At 43.8% G+C, this 20,815-nt stretch overlaps 1 protein-coding gene across 5 annotated transcripts in view; it reads left to right on the forward strand.

The window, feature by feature from the left end:
* The window catches only part of LOC116944188 (matrix metalloproteinase-24-like), a 54,610-nt gene that overhangs the window by 14,542 nt on the left and 19,253 nt on the right, over positions 1 to 20,815 (forward strand). For 3 of the 5 annotated variants that reach the window (XM_032957691.2, XM_076068258.1, XM_076068257.1), the window contains 3 exons: positions 2,550 to 2,698; positions 15,572 to 15,589; positions 19,202 to 19,324. In XM_032957691.2, coding sequence (XP_032813582.2) covers positions 2,550 to 2,698; positions 15,572 to 15,589; positions 19,202 to 19,324 — 290 coding nt within the window. Of the gene's footprint in view, positions 1 to 2,549; positions 2,699 to 15,571; positions 15,590 to 16,348; positions 18,123 to 19,201; positions 19,325 to 20,815 lie in introns of those variants that run through there. The other 2 variants (XM_032957693.2, XM_032957694.2) reach the window with 2 other exon arrangements.

The following is a 20,815-nucleotide window of genomic DNA, read 5'->3' on the forward strand; positions in this document are numbered from 1 at the left end:
ATATGACCATGTGATTTGCACTGTATTTACAAAACCGTAAGTACAAATTATGATCTTAACGAGTTATTCACTATTCTTTGGGTCTTTCGGTAAAGTCGTGTAGATAGGTTCGAGGGAAATAACAAAAAAGAACCCCTCTCTTCCTGATGACGAACGCTTGTGTTGCGATCGAAAAGTTGTAGTTTTTTTTTGTTATTGTTTTGTTCTTTTCTTTGAACCTATCTACGTGGTGACTTTACCGAAAGACCCAAATAATATGAATTCCTGCAGTCACGAAAGCTTGAAGTCGAGTTATTCACTCTTTGAGGACGAACTGAACTTAACACTCAGAATACTGTTTTTGGAGTCTTCCGATCAGCAGTTTGGAACATTTGCCGCAATTCAGTGCCATGGGTCTATTCAAGATTGGCTTCCTCTTTATCATCTTTCATTGCATTACTTACGATTTGCGCAGTGTCGGATTAAGCTAGTGCGGGGCCTGTAGCATATGTTATAAAGGGGGCTCTAAATATAAAAAAACACATAAATATTAAAACACTAATTTTTTACTTGAATAGTAAAGTAATTGTATTTTTTTAATTTTCTATGACAGCCAGATAATACGACAAATCTCTAACCTTAAACACCCAGTCGTTCGTAAAAGTTGAAGGCAGTATAGTACTATAGTAATAGAGCAAGTGCAAAATCACTGAAGCGGAATGTATAGCTTGAAAGCATTTAGCGCGGGACCCTTGAAAGTGCGGGGCCCGTAGCTACATGTGTAGATACTTTTGCTACTGGGATAATCCGGCACTGGATTTGCTCGTCCGAGTTCTCTGCAATGTTCTTTCGGATCATTACGAAAAAACTCCACATGGGCATATTTATATGAATAAGAAAAACGTGTACACTCTTACACGCGCGCGATTCAACGCACGGCGCTAGGCTTAAGAATCCATGTTAATCGATGCACCGCTACAATAGCGAATTCGATTATGCAACCTTCGCATGCACTTAATGACCTTCAATGTCAGAGCGTCCGCAGTCTCTAAACTGAGTGTGCGCACAGTCGACATGCTGGGATGTGGCGTCTACCCCTTAAGGAGTACTGTAGTTGCCAATTGATTTATATAGCCCAGGCTCATAGGCTGACTATGTAGGGAGCTTTGTTTATATGCTTTGACGGTTCTGCATTCCTTGTAACTAAGCTGCACATGTATATAGCAATCTCAGGCGTCGATTGTACGCCTCTTGACACCCCTCTCTCATGGTGCTTTGCAAAGTTCTGTTCGCGACAGTGGTCAAAAAGGGATGGGTCGCTTTTTCTTTTTTTTATTTGTTCAATGAAGTTTACTCTTATATTTGGCTGACTCCAAACCCCACCCCACACATTCATCTTTTGCACCCCAGTGAGTGAAGGGCGGTGTGAATGTTAACAAATTAGTGCCCTAGCCTTTGAATGCCACTTCCCGTAAACTGGGGCACTTGAGTAAGAACAGTAATGGTCGCTGGGTAGACAATTATGCACTTTTTTTTTGCAACAGGTGAGAGGCTCCAAGCTTGTCCAAAATATTTTAATTAGTTTAAAAAAAAATAACAACCGAAAAACCGGCCCAAAGTGTTTCAAAATGTTTATTTCACAAAGTCTATTTGAATATTTCATTAGAAAGCGCTGGTGTCTCATTTGCATACTTTGATTCCGAAGAGATAGATACAGTACGATCTTTATTTGGTTTTATTTCTGCCGTTTTTATGTTGGAGAGGGTTTTTTTTAAACATCTGTAAAGAGCTTACCTACAATTTTGATTGAATTGAAATAACTATGCACTACATCGCAGATTTCTTTCCTTTTTGTTTTTTGCTCATCTATATTTTTGCCGGTACTCTCTTTGCGTTCCAAATTGGACATGGTTCTGACACTGGGCAGCTAAGATATATATAGTCTTTTTTTTAACCCTCCCCGGAGGGATTTTCCAATAGAATGTGAATTTCCCGCAAACCCACAAGCGCTGGCATGGGACAACTCTGTGTAACGTCTGAGCGGCCGAAAATGTGGAGGGTATTTACGCGCACAGTATGTTAGCAATTAGGAGGCTATCCGATGTGTTTTCGGGTTGTACCGCGGTGCTTGTTTCGGCCCGACCGTCCGACGTTTAGCCCCAATGTTCTGGGAGATTTTTGCCAGAAAACTCAATTCTCCAGGAAGTCTCTCAGAAAACAGAGTTCGGTTCCTAAAGAAACTTTCGGGCAAGTGGGGCGAAAAGTCAGACATTTTGACGAACAACACCGCGCTGCAGCCCAAAAACACAGCTGTCATGCACAACCGCGAAAAGGCCACGCAGCACAATCATAAAAATTGAAAACGAATTTCTTTCGAGCTGCTTTTTGTGTTTCGTTTGCTGTCCTTCCCCCACACCTCCGATTGGCACGGTTGGTTATGTACGGCGTGAAAGAAGTTCAAGCGTACAATGCATACGTAAGGCTGTTTTTCCTTTTGTGGCTGCTGACGCCAGACAAATGCGTGTCTCCGTGGTGTGTGTGCGATGGTGGCTGTGCTGCGGGTACTGCAGGCGTGGCTGCAACGGTACGGCTACCTGCCTGGGGGAGATGCCCGCATGTCCACCATCCGCTCGCCGGGAGTCATGTCGGCCGCCGTCTCTGCAATGCAGCGGTTCTACGGTATCAACGTCACCGGCACTGTTGATGCCGACACCCTCCGGTGAGTGGGCAGTCGCCACTCTGCTCTGGCCGATGGGCTGAACTTTAAAGAACAATGACTAAATAAAACATTTCTCGAACTGGTGTCGTCCATCTATCGCGATCTTCAGCGTCGTGGAGAGCGCCATCCAACTGCAGGCATCGTCCTGCCAACTGATCTGTCTCCTTCCTCATCCCCACTTCCCTTACATTTTCCCTTGCAGAATCAGTTGAATCGAATTTGCAAACATGGGGTGCTTGCCACAGTCCGGTGTAGCATGCGCTACATGTGTGGCCATTATTGCACGTGCAGTAATTTGTTTTAGAGATTTATCCAATATCAGTTCTTCCAGGCCCCTTGGGATCAGGCCACTCTTTCTCATTAAGGGTTTGGAAATCCAATCTCTTACTCGGACACACCATATCTCGGCCGACAATCAGAGTAATCAGGCCCTATCTATGAAATCCATAAATAAGGGTTATTTTTTCAATACTAGTCGGTACCAGCAAGGCACACATTGATGCAATACAACGTTGTGCCTTTTTAAAGGTCACCTAAATATTGTTGAATAAGATGTTGCATTTTGTATTCATATTTACATTTTCTCGCCAAATAATGTGCTTGTGTGTGTATATATTTTTTGCCAGCTGAAAGCGACGTGATGGAAGCATTTGTTGTTTACTTGAGTTGCCATGAGTTTTTGGTGAGAAAAAAAACAACCCTAGTAACTTGCACCGCATATTAGTTGATTTCCTGCTCACATGAGCATTGAGGAGGTGCTCGTTCCTTTGTCCCCAGCCCTGAGACAGTGGTGAAGATACTCATTGCAATGGTGGGGGCCAAGTAAAATCCATAGGCAACCACCATTGAGATCCCCACATGATGGTAACTCCCCTAGAGGGATGATACACCGAATCAAATCCCAGCCAGGGCTTGAACCCTCAACTGCCTGGTGGTGAGCCGCTCGCTCTACCACTGAGCCACCTGGCCGGATGTGCCGTGTGTGGCTATAATTATACATTATTATAGATAAAAGGTGTTCTTAGCAAGGACAGGCTCGTATAATCGTTGCACATTTGAAGCCGGTTTTATTAATATATTTATTGTGCATTATAATTTGGAAGCACCATTTCACCGGCTTTGCAAGTGTCACGCTAAGAATAGAGGATTGAATGGAATAGGTGACGGAGTTCATTCGGAGTGGTAGAGCGTACATGCTCTCCGGGCTGTTACCTGTGCCTGCACATAAGATCTGACCACTGTTAATGCCCCGAATTACAATTATAATAACCGCGGCATGGAAGTGCACTGAAGCGTGCCTCGAAGCAGCTGATTACAAAACCACACAATGCCGATAGCACCTTCTGGCAAGGAGTAATTTACCCTTTACTCTTAGCAAACCCACCCGTAAAAAAAAAAAATCACGTGCGAACAGTACTTACGTAAGCCACTTATGGGCGCATGTTAAACTTTGCTGAGACATTTGTGGTAAAACTTCTGGTGGGTTTTGTGTTATGCATGTTCCAATAAGCGTGTATATCTACATGTGGCCCGCATATGCTTCTCATGCGACGTGCGATCAAGTGACCTCAAGCGTGGTTTGGATAGTTATAAGCCCGGGGAAATTGCACGTGAACACCATGCACGTGTGTGGTAATTGGTGAAGCTCTTCCTTATTTAGCCCAATTAAATTTCAACACTTGCCATGAAGGGCCCACTGACATTTCATTGAAGCATGAAACAAGTAAATGGTTAAGAGCCAACTGTTTCAATTCTAGATTGAAAGCTTTCGTGACTGCTAGGATCCATACTCTTTGGTTCTATTGGGTAAAGTCACGTAGGTAAAAAATAAAATAACAAAAAATCACGACGTTTCGGCCACAACACAAGCGGCCTTCATCAGGTGAAGGGACGAGACTGTCTGGAGGACAGCGCTGGAGTGGAAGAAGCCACGCTTAGATCACGACCTTTAAGCTGTGTGAGAAGAAAAAGACCACGCGCCTTGACAAAGGAATTAGCATATAATTTAGCATTGAAATGACTGTTTCAGTTGTAACGTGGCTTGGCTCTGCTAATGCAACTCTGCTTGTGGACTTTTCCCACTCTTGGGATATGGCATAGTATCTCCTGTATGATCCCTAAAGTGCAATCGAGCTCGACCAATCAAGTTAATGAAAATGAGATGTGTACCGATTCAAAATGCATTTACTTAATTCTGCGGCGACTCAGAAAAAGGGCTTTGATAACAGCTTGCGGACAGGTCGCTAAGCCATACCAGTTGCATGCAGCGAGTGAGGTTTACACTTTCCAGCGCAAAATTAATCACCAGTAATGTCATCGTCGCAACCATTGCCTGGGGGTTATATGCCTTAACGTATAGTGGACAATGCGCATCACTCTTTGGGTAATATATGTTCATCATGAATACTTCAAAACGATTGAGCATTTTTTAGTTTGTGACGTCACCATTGGTAGATACAATTGTTCATATTTGCCTGTGTAATGTTATTACTGTTAACCACGCGGTTATCTGTTTAACACGTATTTACTTGATTAATTTGTCTCCTCTACCCAAGTCACTTCAACACGGAAAACCACGGGGAAAAATAATGAATTTGGTGGTGCTTCGGGAAACCACTTGGTGGATACGAGCGAATGATAGATGAATGTTCTGCCACTTCCGGGTTAACCCCTCTTCATCCTCATCATCATATATCACAGCATCCTGCCTCCGCCTGGGTTGATTTAGCAACAACGTTCCTCCACATCCCTCTGTTTTCCAAGGCTCACTCTATCTTTTGTTTAATATGCATCATGCAGTATTCCCCCTCTCTTCTTTTCCAAGTCTCTTCTGTCATCTTCCATCTCTTCCATGGCTATCTTCTAGGACTCTTCCCTAGGGTCCTCATTTGACAAACCCCCGTCATGTGGCCATTGCCATCAACATCTCGTCTGTTATGCCTCATTAGTGCCTCCACTTTTACCATGATCTTTCTTATTTTGTCTCGTCTATTTTTTCCCCACGATGCTTCTCACAATCCTAATTTCTGCTGCCAGGGGTTTACTTATCCTTCTTGCTTCCGTTGTCCACGTTTACATCGCATATGTTAGGATTGGTACGAAAACTCGCTTAATGTAAGATCATCCAGATGAGCCCGGATCATAGGATGGATAAATATTATATTAATAGGATAATAGGATTTTTTTTTCAGATTGATTCACGGGTGTGGATGACAGGAAGATCGGACGATAGGGACACGCATAAGCGGAGATTCCCTGTCTACACAAATTCTTATGTAACGTAAAGAAAGAGTGTCTAAATTTTGACTTAAAACTTTCGTGACTGCAGGAATTAATATTCTTGGTTCTTTCGGTAAAGTCACGTAGTGAGAAAATAAAATTGCAATTTAAAATAAATGAAGATTAAATATAAAAGCAAAAAACCGCGCCGTTTCGATCGCAACACAAGCGGTCTCCATCGGGCGGAGGGAAAAGAGGGAGCAAGCCTCCAAATGCAACTGCTTCTAATAAGGGCTTTCAAAGTGAGCAAAGCTTTGCGGCGTCAACAGCATGGGCGGGGCAGCCAGCGCCAATGTCGGAGCAAAGCACCACAAGTACCAAGTAGCACAAGCAGAGCGAGTACGTTAGACAATGGGGGAGGTAGGGGGCAGAGATAGGGGGAGAGAGAGAGAGAGAGGGGGAGTAGAGATAGGGGTGGAGCTGAAGGCGAGGGCGCAGTCCAAGTGTGTCTACCAAGAGGGAGGACCAATGAAATAAGCTTGTGCGCAAGTGTAAGCGTGCACTGTTAGATTGTGGGGAGCCATCGTGGTTGCGGTTAGCGCTGCACTGCGATACGATCCCGGCGGCCTGAGTTTGATTCCCGCTCACGGCTAACACCAGTGACGATTATGTGAACCGGTCCTGGGCCTCCCCTAGGTCGACTCAGCCTCAAATAAGTACCTGGTGCGATGTGTAAACATTGGCACTAGGGAGACAAAGGCGACCGGACGTGGTGCTGGCCACCCACCCCCTCGTGCGCCGTGCCAGCCTTCATAGGTGCTCGCTGACAGCACTTGTCCCAACAGTCTGTTAAGGCTCTATGGGTTTTTTATTGTCTTTGTTAGATCGCAGGACCATGAGAGATGACATTGGAATCCATGTTGAGGCCTTCATCTAGTAATGGATTGACCATGGTTGATGATAATAGTATACATTCTTTAATTTAAAACATATATTTCATGTTTTACTTCTCATTGCACTCATGAAAATTTTATTTAGTTTTGCTTTTCAGCACTTTCCGTGATAGCAGGAGAGTTTGGAGTGGACCCTGGGTCTTGGTAAGCAGAAGCATTTTTTGAGGTAGCATCAGAGGTGGCTGCGGTTAGCAGTGTGTTATTCTCCAAATCAAATGACTTTAAATATTTAAAACCCAATTCTAACTCAAGCTGCATTGAGACCCCTCTTGTCACGGAGCACACAATCCTTCGGAATAGACATGAAGCCAAATTTCCCATACTTTGGCAATCTCTAAAATAGTGGTCCTTTGTGTCCCAAGTGTCGTAGCCCAAATTCGCCCCTTTGCTATAAAAGGATTTTGTTTCGCAAATCAAACAAGCCACTCTTTGTGACCAAGGCATATGCAACTCATATGGGTGGCTCCGTACATAATGATGTTAAAATAATAATACAGTGGAGTTTTTGTCGGCTGTCCGGCCTGACTGCTAATTGATGATGTTGCTTTGTCTCTGTGAGCCGAGTGAAGAGCCAACACGCCATGGCTGCTATCGTCTGCCATTTAGGACTGTTATAAATTAAACGACACTTGCATCCTCGTGCATTGCTGCTATTAGGAGTGGAATGAAGCTTTGATTCCTCGACTAGTTTTGAAAGCTTCGATTCCTAAGCCCTTGATCGAGGCATCGAATTGCATTTGAAAGAATCATATTTTGAGATGTGTAATGGGTGAGGGAGACCATTAATTCTGCAGCCACTGATGGCACGACAATTAACCACAAATGTAAAAAAAAAGATAAGAACTCATTCTGGAATCAAACTGATCTTGCACTGTGAATATTCATTTAACTGCCAGTGGAGGGTGAATTGTTCCACCTCTGCTGTTTACCCTGCAGAGTGCTGAGCTTCTGTCCCAATCAACCTTTTCTCCACAAAATGAATTAGATGGCCCAAGCTTTGCTCTTAAACTCACCTCCCACATTGTGAACATCGTTAGAAACAGAGGTGTAGAGGCAGCTATTGCTGAAGCTGGCGGCATGGCCGAGACAACTTTTTTTGCCAACTCCTGCAACCTTCCTCCTTTGCGGCGTTGCACAACAAAAAAAATGCACTGCTAATTTCTGCCCTCTGTTATTGCAATGAATGCCATGGGAAAGCCTCAAAACTGAGGAACTGGTTCCCATCACATTCTCCTCTGTTGGCAGGTCTCTCCGTGTGAGAGATATGCTTCGGCTTCACTTGCGGAAAATAATGATACATCTCAATGGGCTCAGTCCTGGTTGAATAGAGGGCATTGATCATTGAATGGCGAGTGAATTGACCCCAGGTATGCCTGTATGGCCCTTTTTGCCCATTATGACACTAAATGGATAAAGGCCTAGTTAAGTGCTGGTTGTATTGGTTGGTGTTTGCTCCATTCCGTTAGACTGGTCCAGAGTGCTTACTGACCCCAGTCCACCCACTGGTTCCCAGAAAGCCCCTGGGTGTTTCACATAAACCACTTTTATGGCCCATGCAGTGTGCAGTGTGCAGAATCCTGGATTAATATGGATTTATCATAAATTTCTCAAGTGCGGTGTTGTGTATTCATGCGGCCAAATTTCGTCAGCAATCGATTGGTGCTGATTTTCAGATGAATGAAAATGGAAGATTCTAACAAGTTATTCCATGTTGATTGATGTAAATGCAAATGTTAGGCCATGCAAGTTATGTTATTTGAGCTGTAAGAAAAGATATCTTCTAACCTTAAGCAAATAGTACCTCATCGTAATATACCCACGACCAGCTGTGCATGCATGTAAATTTTACGGGAAGTTAATTACAATATTTTACAACGGTTTAACTAAGCTCCACCAGCTCATTTGGGGCCTGGTCGTAATAACAGCAGTATGTCACGTGCAAAGTTACACATAGACAAGAGAGTATAATTTAATGTTAACAAATATTGAATCACTAAATTGGGTCTCCGCTTAAAAAAGAAAAAATCCCACGACATCTGACTAAAAGCATTCTACAGACATTGCGAAAATGACGGTAGAACGGGTTGCGCTAACAAAAAAACAAGTGAAAAGTTAAAGGTTCAGCCTTGCAATTTACTTGCCCATGCCAATGCAGCCTTCACGAGAGGGAGCTTTGAAGAGCCCATCCATAGGGTACTTGGCCTACATTTAACTACTACGATTCCACGCTGTCCAAACATTCCTAGAAGAGGTGGGAGTACCCACACTTTACCCCACCACACGTGACATGACTATTGACTAACTGGTGTGCCCATTTTTACTACTGGGTAGACAGAGAGAGGCAGGGGGGGGGAAGGCTTCGCTCTAGAAACTTGCTTGTTATTTCAACTGTCCCCACTGCGAGATCAAATCATACCGACGACCTCTGGATTACCGGTCCAGTGTACTGACCGTTACACCACGGTGGCATATCACGTAAAAAAGTTAATAAATGTCAAATGGAAAATGCCTAATGGAGTTTAAGTGCAAGTGTGGAAGGTGCAAGTGATGAATCGCTTGCCAGTCTGCCTAACCCCAGCTTTCACCTCTCTGTGGTTAGCGTTGGGTGGAAGGACAGCTGGTTAATAATACCCAGATTAAATAAGCTGTTACAGGATTTGCATGCTAATTATAGTGCAGAACAGGGATCCCAGCAGAATGCGTACAGATTCCTTAATTGGTATTAGATTAAAACAACTGTATTAGGATGTGGTGTTAATTGCAACATCTGCAGCCCAAGGGAGTAAAATATGATGCTGTGTTTCCTTTGATGTTCAGGTCAATCAAATAATTTTAATTACGCGAGGTCTTTTTTTGTGTGCTGAAAGTGCACGACAGAGTGCTGTTTATTAATCTACAGTGAGGGAAAAAGTATTTGATCCCTTGCTGATTTTGTACGTTTGCCCACTGACAAAGAAACAATCAGTCTATAATTTTAATGGTGGGTTTATTTGAACAGTGAGAGACAGAATATCAACAAAAACATCCAGAAAAACGCATGTCAAAAATATTATGAATTGATTTGCATTTTAATGAGGGAAATAAGTATTTGACCCCTCTGCAAGACATGACTTAGTACTTGGTGGCAAAACCCTTGTTGGCAATCACAGAGGTCAGACGTTTCTTATAGTTAGCCACCAGGTTTGCACACATCTCAGGAGGGATTTTGTCCCACTCCTCTTTGCAGATCTTCTCCAAGTCATTAAGGTTTCTAGGCTGACGTTTGGCAACTCGAACCTTCAGCTCCCTCCACAGATTTTCTATGGGATTAAGGTCTGGAGACTGGCTAGGCCACTCCAGGACCTTAATGGTCTTCTTCTTGAGCCACTCCTTTGTTGCCTTGGCCGTGTGTTTTGGGTCATTGTCATGCTGGAATACCCATCCACGACCCATTTTCAATGCCCTGGCTGAGGGAAGGAGGTTCTCACCAAAGATTTGACAGTACATGACCCCGTCCATCGTCCCTTTGATGCAGTGAATTTGTCCTGTCCCCTTAGCAGAAAAACACCCCCAAAGCATAATGTTTCCACCTCCCTGTTTGACGGTGGGGATGGTGTTCTTGGGGTCATAGGCAGCATTGCTCCTCCTCCAAACACGGCGAGTTGAGTTAATGCCAAAGAGCTCCATTTTTATCTCATCTGATCACAACACTTTCACCCAGTTGTGCTCTGAATCATTCAGATGTTCATTGGCAAACTTCAGACGGGCATGTATATGTGCTTTCTTGAGCAGGGGGACCTTGCGGGCGCTGTAGGATTTCAGTCCTTCACGGCGTAGTGTGTTACCAATTGTTTTTATGGTGACTATGGTCCCAGCTGCCTTGAGATCATTGACAAGATCCTCCCGTGTAGTTCTGGGCTGATTCCTCACCGTTCTCATGATCATTGCAACTCCACGAGGTGAGATCTTGCATGGAGCCCCAGACCGAGGGAGATTGACAGTTCTTTTGTGTTTCTTCCATTTGCGAATAATCGCACCAACTGTTGTCAAAATTCTCACGAAGCTGCTTGGCAATGATCTTGTAGCCCATTCCAGCCTTGTGTAGGTCTACAATCTTGTCCCTGACATCCTTGGAGAGCTCTTTGGTCTTGGCCATGGTGGAGAGTTTGGAATCTGATTGATTGATTGCTTCTGTGGACAGGTGCCTTTTATACAGGTAACAAGCTGAGATTAGGAGCACTCCCTTTAAGAGTGTGCTCCTAATCTCAGCTCGTTACCTGTATAAAAGACACCTGGGAGCCAGAAATCTTTCTGTTTGAGAGGGGGTCAAATACTTATTTCCCTCATTAAAATGACATGCGTTTTTCTAGTTTTTGTTATTGTTATTCTGTCTCTCATTGTTCAAATAAACCTACCATTAAAATTATAGACTGATCATTTCTTTGTCAGTGGGCAAACGTACAAAATCAGCAGGGGATCAAATACTTTTTTCCCTACTGTTGGTTGTTTCAGAATGTGCCAAATTCGGAGCGATACTGCTATTCAATGTGGCAACCTCACATTTCAGATATTGCCGTATTGGTTATCACAGTGGACTTTCAATCCTGAGAACGCCAGTTCGAATCGATCTCTCCCAGCTTGGCAGTTGAAACAACGAAGAAGCGTATTAGTTCCCCTTCCTCTGTCCACCCAGCAACATTAATGGGTGTAACACGCTTAATCGATCGGCAAAGTCACATGTGGTGGGATAAAGTGTGGGTGCACCCACCTCTTAAAAATGTCTGCCCAAGTGTGGAAGAGTAGGCCAAATACTCGATACAATGGCCCTCTTGAGCTCCCTCTGAAGAGGGCCCTTTTGCCAGCAGTGACGTGAGAAAGAAGTTTCAGGGCGGCACTTTTGGCATTTACCATTGCCCTCCCGTAGTAGGTGATCCGTTCAAAATTAACGCTCCTGGCTGCATTCAGCCGTCCCGTGAAGTATTTCATGGATGGATCCACCGCGCGCACTGCACCACCCACAGATGCTCTCTGCTCGTTGAGCCCCTGACTCAAGGCCTCTCTTTCTCAGCGCGGGCCAACCCAGGGATCATTAAACAAGGAGCGAGCGAGGAGCAACTACTGCATTTCGGGGGGGGGGTTCACCACTGTCGTGTGTAGGGGATCATTAAACGGCGAAGCGGGCAAGGTGGAACTGCTTCATTTGAGGGATCACTGCTGCCGTTTCAGGAGATAATTAAAAGGTTGGGGTCGGAGGGGAGAGGGCTGGGGTGTGCACGCGTGGACTCCGCATCATTCGGAGTGAATCGTCAATTGAGGACTTAATTGCGCGACAGATTTTTATGGGCTGCGCGTGGTGGTGGTGGTGGGGGGGGCGGCAAAGTGAAATACGGTGCTGACGCGGCTTCACCTGGGAATACCGCAGCCCCCCCACCTCCCGATTATAAACTGTAAGAGCAAAGGAAGCCCCGCTGTTGGTGTAGACATTTCAGACGTACACCCACTGTGGTCGAAGACTTATGGCTTTCGTTTTAATTAGTGATAATATTGCTCCGAGACTGCAAATAATCGCAGCCAATGTCAATCTGAGAACTTGTTGGTGGCCAAAAAATGTTGGTTACTGCGTTACAGACAAGACAGAGTGCAGACATTGTCGGCGAGATAACAGACCAACCTGCATAGACACTCACATCTCCAAATGCTTACGTTGACTGCTAAAGAAAAAATATGCCAACGTCAGCAGTAAGTGATGTAGCCTTGCTTTTTTTTTAACAGCGCTTGCAGATAAAGCCCCGTGCCATCTATAACCACGTTTCGCATCAACTTTGGCGTTGACAATCGATCAGTTGATCAAGTGGTCAGACTTCACAGTCGATCGCATCGGAACGTTTTTCCACGTGATCGGTTAACGCACGTGCTCTTCAAGAGTCTTCATAGAAGCGTCGCAGCAATTCGCATTTACTTTAACTTTTTTTATTTATCGAGGTGAGGCATTGCCCCTTTTGTGGCCAACGTTAGCATGTGCCAGGTTCAAGTGGCACCGGTGAGTTTTGAATTAAAATGTCAAGCCCCTCGTGAAGCCGTCTCGATCTAGTAAACATTGTTCGAGAGACGTCGGAACACTTTAAATGGCCCTCGACGATCTTCTCGAGGGGGTTGGCCTTAGCAGTGCGGACAATGCGCACGGCCGAATAAGCTCGATCCTACTACGGTCACCGCCACTGACAACATCATAACGCAAACGCCCGAGATGGCGCAGGGAACCGCACGCGCGTGTTTTGTGATGCACTGCTTATTAAAAGTATAAGCGCCACGGAAATTCATTATGGCCATCTCTCCACATCAATTTCTGCTCTGCCGCAGGAGCTGCGGCAGCAATTAGTGTTTGCGTGTCGATAAAATGCGCGCGCGTGCATTGGGCGAGATTGCGAGATGTACTAATTGGAATTGTGTCTGAGATGTACTAATTGGAATTGTGTCTGATTGCCACGTCTGGGCGCTCGCTTCGGCGAGCAGTGCAGCATGTTGACCGTTAATTGCGAGTGCGCTCATTGCATCCTCGTAAGGCTTATAAATAATACACGGCCTCAATTTGCGCACGCGATGGCCAACGCCGTTGCTGGACACGCGCGCGCGCGCGTGCAGACAAACTGGTTGCGCGCGTTTGCACCACGAGACGTGCATTGTCTACGAGCTGCTTCGTGCTCGGTGTGGTCGGCATGGACTGCCATGGCATCAGGGATGGCTGAGTAATGAATCGGCAGTAAGTACAGGACACTGAACAGTTATTGATGCTGTTATTGAGCTCCGATACACACATGCGCTCCAGATTTACGCCGTCGATTGGCTGCACTGCGCGTATATTAGGCAGACGTATTTCCGCGCTGTGTTTAATCACGGGGGGGGGGGGGGGGGAGTTGTTCAGTGCACTTTTCACGGACCACGTGCTGGGATAGCGTACGTCGTGAGCACACTATGTCGCAATGTGACTTTGAGCGGCACGTGTGACGTTTGGGTGCTGTGTAGACTTATGGCGCTGCTCAAGTAAGGTTCTGTACAAGTTGACTGCCCACCTCTGTGTCATCAGTTAGGAGCCAATAGAGGGATATCCGCCCCTTACGTGCAATACGATGCGGTACAATGCGACGTTGAGATATGGGTGTGCCTAAAGGTGCTACGTAGGCTTACATGTCGCGACGCTGCTCAGGTAAGCCTTTATACCAATTGACTGTCCACCTTTGTGTCATCAGTTAAGGGTCAATATAGTGATATCCTCCCGTAAAATTTTAACTGCCTTCCCTCTCTATCTCCTAATTATGCAGTCAGGCACCTCGTGAATAACAACATTGCAAGCCACACACCACGTCTGTTTAAATCTGTTCAAAGTGGTTGGTCACATGAACATAGCCTCTATGGGTATCAGAAAATCGATCTAACCCCAAAACACCTCTATTATGGATAGAATGTATTGTGTTTGTCTAAAAGCTTAACAAAAAATATCCAGAGCCAGCGGGGTGCAGCGGATGACAACGCCGCTGAATGAACCCGGGGAACCTGAGGTTTGATTGACGGCTATCACGAGTGACAAGTGGTGATCTGAATTGGTTCTCGTGGCCGCGTCTCCCTTCGCCAACCTTCCACTGACTAGTGTGGCGAATCAGGACCATTGCCAACACGGTGTGGGGAGGCCTTCAAACAGCGCTGGGGTTTGCAATCGGCGAATGAGTCGGTAATAGTATGACCCGTTTACCTCGCACCCAATGCCACGACATTTTTTTTCGGGGGCAAAAACTGTGGGGGCCAGGCGTAGGCACTGAATATTTCGGCAAGCAAACAACTCTGCCGATTTTGAAGAACGTAGACCAACGTTCCGAGCAGGACCAGCTTCAAGGAACGGATGGGCACGTGGGATAAGCGCATGACATCCACGCAATGCAGACCTCTTCAATCCCTCGGTTAATAGACAGGCCCATTACATACGTGTAACTTCTGAGCTTTGTGGTTTTTTTCTTCTATTTTTGACTATCCTCATTTTAAGGTGAATTTTTACTGTCTTGACTTTGCCTTCCCTGCAACCAAATGGCACACGTTGATTTATTTCATTGTTGGTGCACGGTAAACGCGAGAGTGTAAATTCGTTTTGTGTAAATCAGCGGGTTGTGGAATGCAGGACATACATATTTATACGTGTATATGCCTATTGTTGAAAGTCGAAGTGCTGTCTGTATCTCACAGTTCATCCAGGCGATACAATATGCATACGTTTAATGTCAGGATTTTTATAGATAGTGTACAAGTAAATACTGACTGTAATTTATAATAAATTTTGATTATTATAATGGATGCATTTTTTATTCTAATACAACTGTCTATCCGATTGTACCATATCTATAGAAAACACAGTTTTCACCAATTTTGATTATTTTGATGTATTGTGCCATCGTTAAATGATGCAAACATATTTATCTTAGATGCATAACCCCTTTCCGAAATATTCCACTGATATCAAGGTTTAAAATGGCATTATTCAGAACTTTTTCAAAGATAATGTTGAAAAAATTTTGATTTAAAAAGGGCTTCAGAGATCCCAGATGGCAGTATATGTGTTTCAAAGGCCTTTTTTGGTTCCTTTGGTGATAAAAGTAGCATAGGCTGTAAATTATATGCAATGTTGGACTCTGATGTCATAAGTAAACCTTTCCTTTTATTTTTGCACATGCTGCAGAGATTCACAGTCAAAAAGGTAAGAATTACTGAAATTAATTCCTTTTTTTTGGCTTGATGTTGCTTTCATTGGTGTCTGTGGTCATTATTTTCACTGTACAACAATACATACATTTTCGTGCTTTGTGGTTGAATGTTGACCTATTTAAGCATTTGGCTTAAAATGTTCATTGGAACCAAAGCTTCACAACGTTACTTTTGTTGAGATGGCAACGGTGTCTCAGAGTTCAGAGCCCTGAGCCAGCACCGCTGAGATGCTGGGTTCGAATTCATGTTTCAGCCACTACCTGTCCATCGGTGGACATAATGGTCTCATCAAAGTTGCTGAAAAAACCCATCGTACTAAATTTATTTTTTTCACCTAATTTGACTAACTTCCAGCTCTGAAAATAGAAAAATACATATTTTTGTCATGTAACAAACTGTCACGTAGTAAGGTATATGGGAAAGGGTAATCCCAACTTTGTAAAGGCCACTGGCAAAGCTTTCCAGTACTGTGAATAATCTTTCTCAGCTGTTGTTTGACGCAAGAAATGCCCTTGCTCAGTGAGATTTCTGAATGGATGAATCATATAATCCAGACTTATTTTTTGTAAAATGACCGTAGGTTAACCACAAACCACTGTATTCTTGGTTCTTTCGGAAAAGTCACGTAGAAGGGAAACAATAAAATAATAAAAATATGAAACAATAAAATTCTCACGACGTTTCGACTGCAACACAAGCAATCATCATCAGGTGTGAAAACCACCTTTTTTTCAAATTTTCTTATTGTGGTTTTCACACCTGATGATGATTGCTTGTGTTGCAGTCGAAACATCGTGAGAATTTTATTGTTTTATGTTTTATTTTATTGTTTCCCTTCTACGTGACTTTCCCGAAAGAACCAAGAATATGAATCCCTGCAGTCACGAAAGCTTTAAATCACAAAACACTGGTTAACCTGTGTGATATTTTAATACAAGTCAAAAGTAATTGGCAGCACTGAACTCGAGCATTTAGCCAACAAGAGTGGCAAGCAAAATATGTTGCATATTAGGGGAGTAAGGATGCACCATTTGATCAATTAATATTGATTGTTATGCTAATACATGCATCCGATTGTGTGGAAGAATTGTTGTTTTTCAATTACTTGAGTGGTTTTCATGTGTCGTGGGTTCATGTGACCCATCTAGCCAACTATAGGCCCACCACATTCACCACATTGTAAAAAATAATAATTCATTATTAAAAATAATAATTGATTATATTATTAAATCAATGTTCCACCCTGAATGGCAACGGTTCATTTAATCGTGAAGGGAGCGACTCGTTACACACCACAGAGTTAACACGCTCGTGTGTAATATCTCTCCCATTTTTCGACCCAAGACAGTGAAATGCAAAACGATTTTTAATTACCATACTGCTTATCCCACACGACGTGTAATGAATGGAACGCTAGTTGTCAGCTACACATCCCCGCTATTAGCACAATCCAGTTTTGAGCATCATCATTTTTCATTTACATGAAAATATGCATAATTTACATATTGATTTTCATTTAAGCAGTGATTTACTTTTTATTGACTTTGTCAAATAGTAAAAAAAAAACAACAAGCCTTCATCATTATTAAGCATATCCAAACTGTTTTTTGTCAACAAATTATTTGTCATCAAAGCACATAGGATTAGTTTGGCTGATTCTTAAAACTGTATTCAAGGCCATACACTATTACAAACTGGTGGTTTTATGGATCGCCTGAAGGACCCCCTTACTTACTGAAGTACCCACTGTAAACCAGACCATTTATGCTTTTTTTTAACAATGTATTTAATTTTCTTTAATTGTATTTTTGAGACCATCAGCTTGTGGTGGATTACAGAGACCAATACGTCTCTTCAATCAGCATTGATCAACAAGTGCACAGATATATTTTTTAAACTCTCACAGTGCACACTCGTCGACACTTTAACAGAATATTGTTTGCAACAATAAAACGTACAATTGTGACTTTTAAAATGAATATTTAATCCCGCTTGTTAATGATACCAATGACCAATATTGTCATTTACTTTTTACTTTAGTTAAAAACAAGACAGCTTTACTGACTTTTTCAGAATCGATGCTAAGAGTTGTCTCAAGACCCGATACCGTTAGTCTTCACTATAGGCATTACCAATGGTGTTAAAAGTGCGTACATTTACTTGCACCTGTACTTGCTTTGAGGAAATGCTGTGAGTCTTGTGTTGCTACCAGTTTGGGGTGGGTTTTACATTCTTGACACAATTCATTGCTCATCATAGCTGCCAACATGGCTTCAGATTCACAATGGAGGTGCTCACCGAGTCATGGAAAGAGAGGCCCTAACTTTTCTGTGAGAACAATCTGGTATGCATACGTACATTCTAAGCTACAAATCACATTCGTGCACTTCCAATTTGAGCTGTTTGTTCGGCCGTGGAATATAATAGCCACTGTTTTAATGCACCTGTGCATACCAGAATGGGCTCATTCACTGTAACATCCAGACTGGGTCACACCTCCTGCTGAAAAAGAGCCATGTTGACAGGTATGACGCACACACTTGCGCGCACCTCGGCTTTAATTTGCGACAGTGCAATTCTCGCCGCACACGTTGGCACGTGGATATTTGCCGTATGGCTGCGTACGACCTATGCTCCCGAAGTGAAATGACATCCTCTTAATATGAAACCGTTGGGCATCTCGATCACTCCCCCTTCCACCAACCTCGGGGTTGGTGATAATGTAAAATGCTGGCTGTAGTTTTGCACATCGAGCAGTCTGTATTTTTGGGTGGCCAGGATTAAGAATCAGAGTTAAATCGATGAGGATTTATTCACGATTACAGCAATACCGATAGTATCGGTAGCAGCTGTGCTCTGCAGGAGCGTACATTGGATGAATATTTAGCTGTGGGCTGCTTCTACTGATGTGGCAATATTTTCCCATGTGTATCATAATCCAGTATCCAATAAAGGTGTTGTGATTTGATAAATTCAAATAAATATCAAATCAAGATCGAGATCGTTTATCTTGATTTGTTAAATTCAATAAAAAAATGACATTCCAAGAACAATAATGAACAGTAGAATACGTGTCTCAGTCGGATATTAAAGATACACTTTCTAAATTCTTGCGAGGCTGACATTTTACATGAATTTAAATTGAGGTTATTTCAGTGACATTTTTTTCCCATGTTAAAGAATTTACGTTAATTCGAACAGCGGCCCGGGCATGGTACACATTCCAATATGGCCACTGACTGCACAGTCTGGGCTGTGTGGGAATTAGGGTTGCCACCTCTGAGGTACAAAAAGAAGATGTGTACATACCATCGAAAAGAAGAGTATCTCAAAATCCCAGAAGAGGGGGGGGGGAACTTCATGTCAACGCATTGAGCGATGTATCACTATTATTATCCTGATGCGTATAATGAAAACCGAGATTTTTAATGTCCGTGGAAGACTTGCAGATCTGCCAGGACAGCTACCTCAAAAAATAGGACGACTCTGGGAAAACCAGGAAAAGGTGGAAACCCGAGTGGGAAGGCCCCAGTGGCTGAGCGTCGCACTTGCTTGTGGTTTTTAGTTTTCGTTCGTCCTTTCTGTCGTGGCGGACTGACCGCAGGTGGATGAAGAGGCCTCGCTGCGGCGTTCCCGATCGGATCGACCAGGGCCTGCAGGCCGGCCTGCGGCGCAAGCGCTACGCCCTCACTGGGCAACGGTGGCAGCAGAAGCACATCACCTACAGGTACTGCGCCTTCACCATCCTGTGTTCGGTCAGAGCGGGGATAGCATTGGACCTTAGCTGTGGGCTGCTTCTAAATTTGTGGCTGTAGCCTGTAATCGTGTCGCATGATGGTGTTGTGATTTGATGAATTAAGATATATTTTGTCCCATTGCTAGGTCATAATGAACAATATAACGAGTGTGTCGCAGTCCTAAGTCAAAGATGACCTTTCTAGAGACGTGCAAGGTTGATTAAGGTTTTCCCTCACAATGGATCCCCATGGTTGGCATGAGAGTGGGTGATGAGAGTCATCAGGTCATCAACTTCAGCCATCCTCAGTCCACTGCTGGGCAAAGGCCTTCCCAAGTTTTTGCCGTCTCTCACAGGCCTGCGGTGATCTCTTCACGGCCCGTGTGAAAATCCAACTCGCAACGGATATAATCAACTGGGTTTCCCGTGGTGGACGTCATCTCAGACGCGTTTCATCCCTGAGCTGCCACTCTGCCATTATCCCTGATCATCGGCCACGGTCCATTATCGTGAATCGTCCTCTCCAATTCACTATAATGGTGTCATTAGCCTGCGTGTGTGCTCTCATATGTATTCCCCTTCATGTCCCTCAATGTAAATACCAGCGTGCATCGCTCCATGATTATTTACGCACTTTTCAGTTTTTGTGAAGTGCTTTACCAAAATTGGACATGTAACAATATTCATAAAGCCTACGTGTTAAAATGTAACAATATGTGATGCGTATTAGTGTGGTTTTATCTCGTGCATCTGAGAATATCCACTCTGAATAACAGGTTTAGTCTGACCGTTAATAATGATCAAGGATACTCTGCATCTACACCTAATCATGTGCCTGCTCTACAAACTCCTCGTTCACACAGTGTTTTGAGAAATCACTTTATTTTCTTGTGCGAAAGAGTAAGGACATACCGGTAGATTTCTACATTGTTGAAGAGCTTCCAAATTACATTCTGCTTGTCAGTAGAATGCTGGTGGTTTTATAAGGCGTAGAATGTTAGAAAAATATGAACCGAGTGTAAGTAGGTTTTGTGTGGTGGGGGTAAAGTGCGGGTACTCCAATCTCTCCAATATCCTTCAAATCCATCTGGTCAGGATGGAATCAGCAACATACCCTCAAAAAGGGCTCTCTAGAGCTCCGTCTTCAGCCAGCAGTGGCATGAGCAAGCGATTTCAGGGCAGCAGTTATGAACTGTTTTGTTCAGTGTTTGTTCATCCCTACTTTCTCCCATTTTCTGCCCTTTTCACTGAAAACGTTGCCACTTTTCTTGCGCTTCTGCACACATGCCTAGGGCACGAATGCCAGTATAACGATGCCAGGCAAAGTGCAACGTTTAAATGAAAATAAATATCTGGAAAATATGTTTTCAGTTGTTTTAGCCATGTGAGTGGTCGGCGCTTTCGTGGCAAAACTGTACAGGACAGAAAGCTTTGCCAGGGCATGATGCCAAACCACGGCTTCTAATAATGAATTGATTCGTG

Source organism: Petromyzon marinus, chromosome 20 (assembly GCF_048934315.1).
Source record: "Petromyzon marinus isolate PM22_M1 ecotype Great Lakes invasive population chromosome 20, UKy_Petmar_22M1.pri1.0, whole genome shotgun sequence".
NCBI classification, from domain to species: Eukaryota; Metazoa; Chordata; class Hyperoartia; order Petromyzontiformes; family Petromyzontidae; genus Petromyzon; species Petromyzon marinus.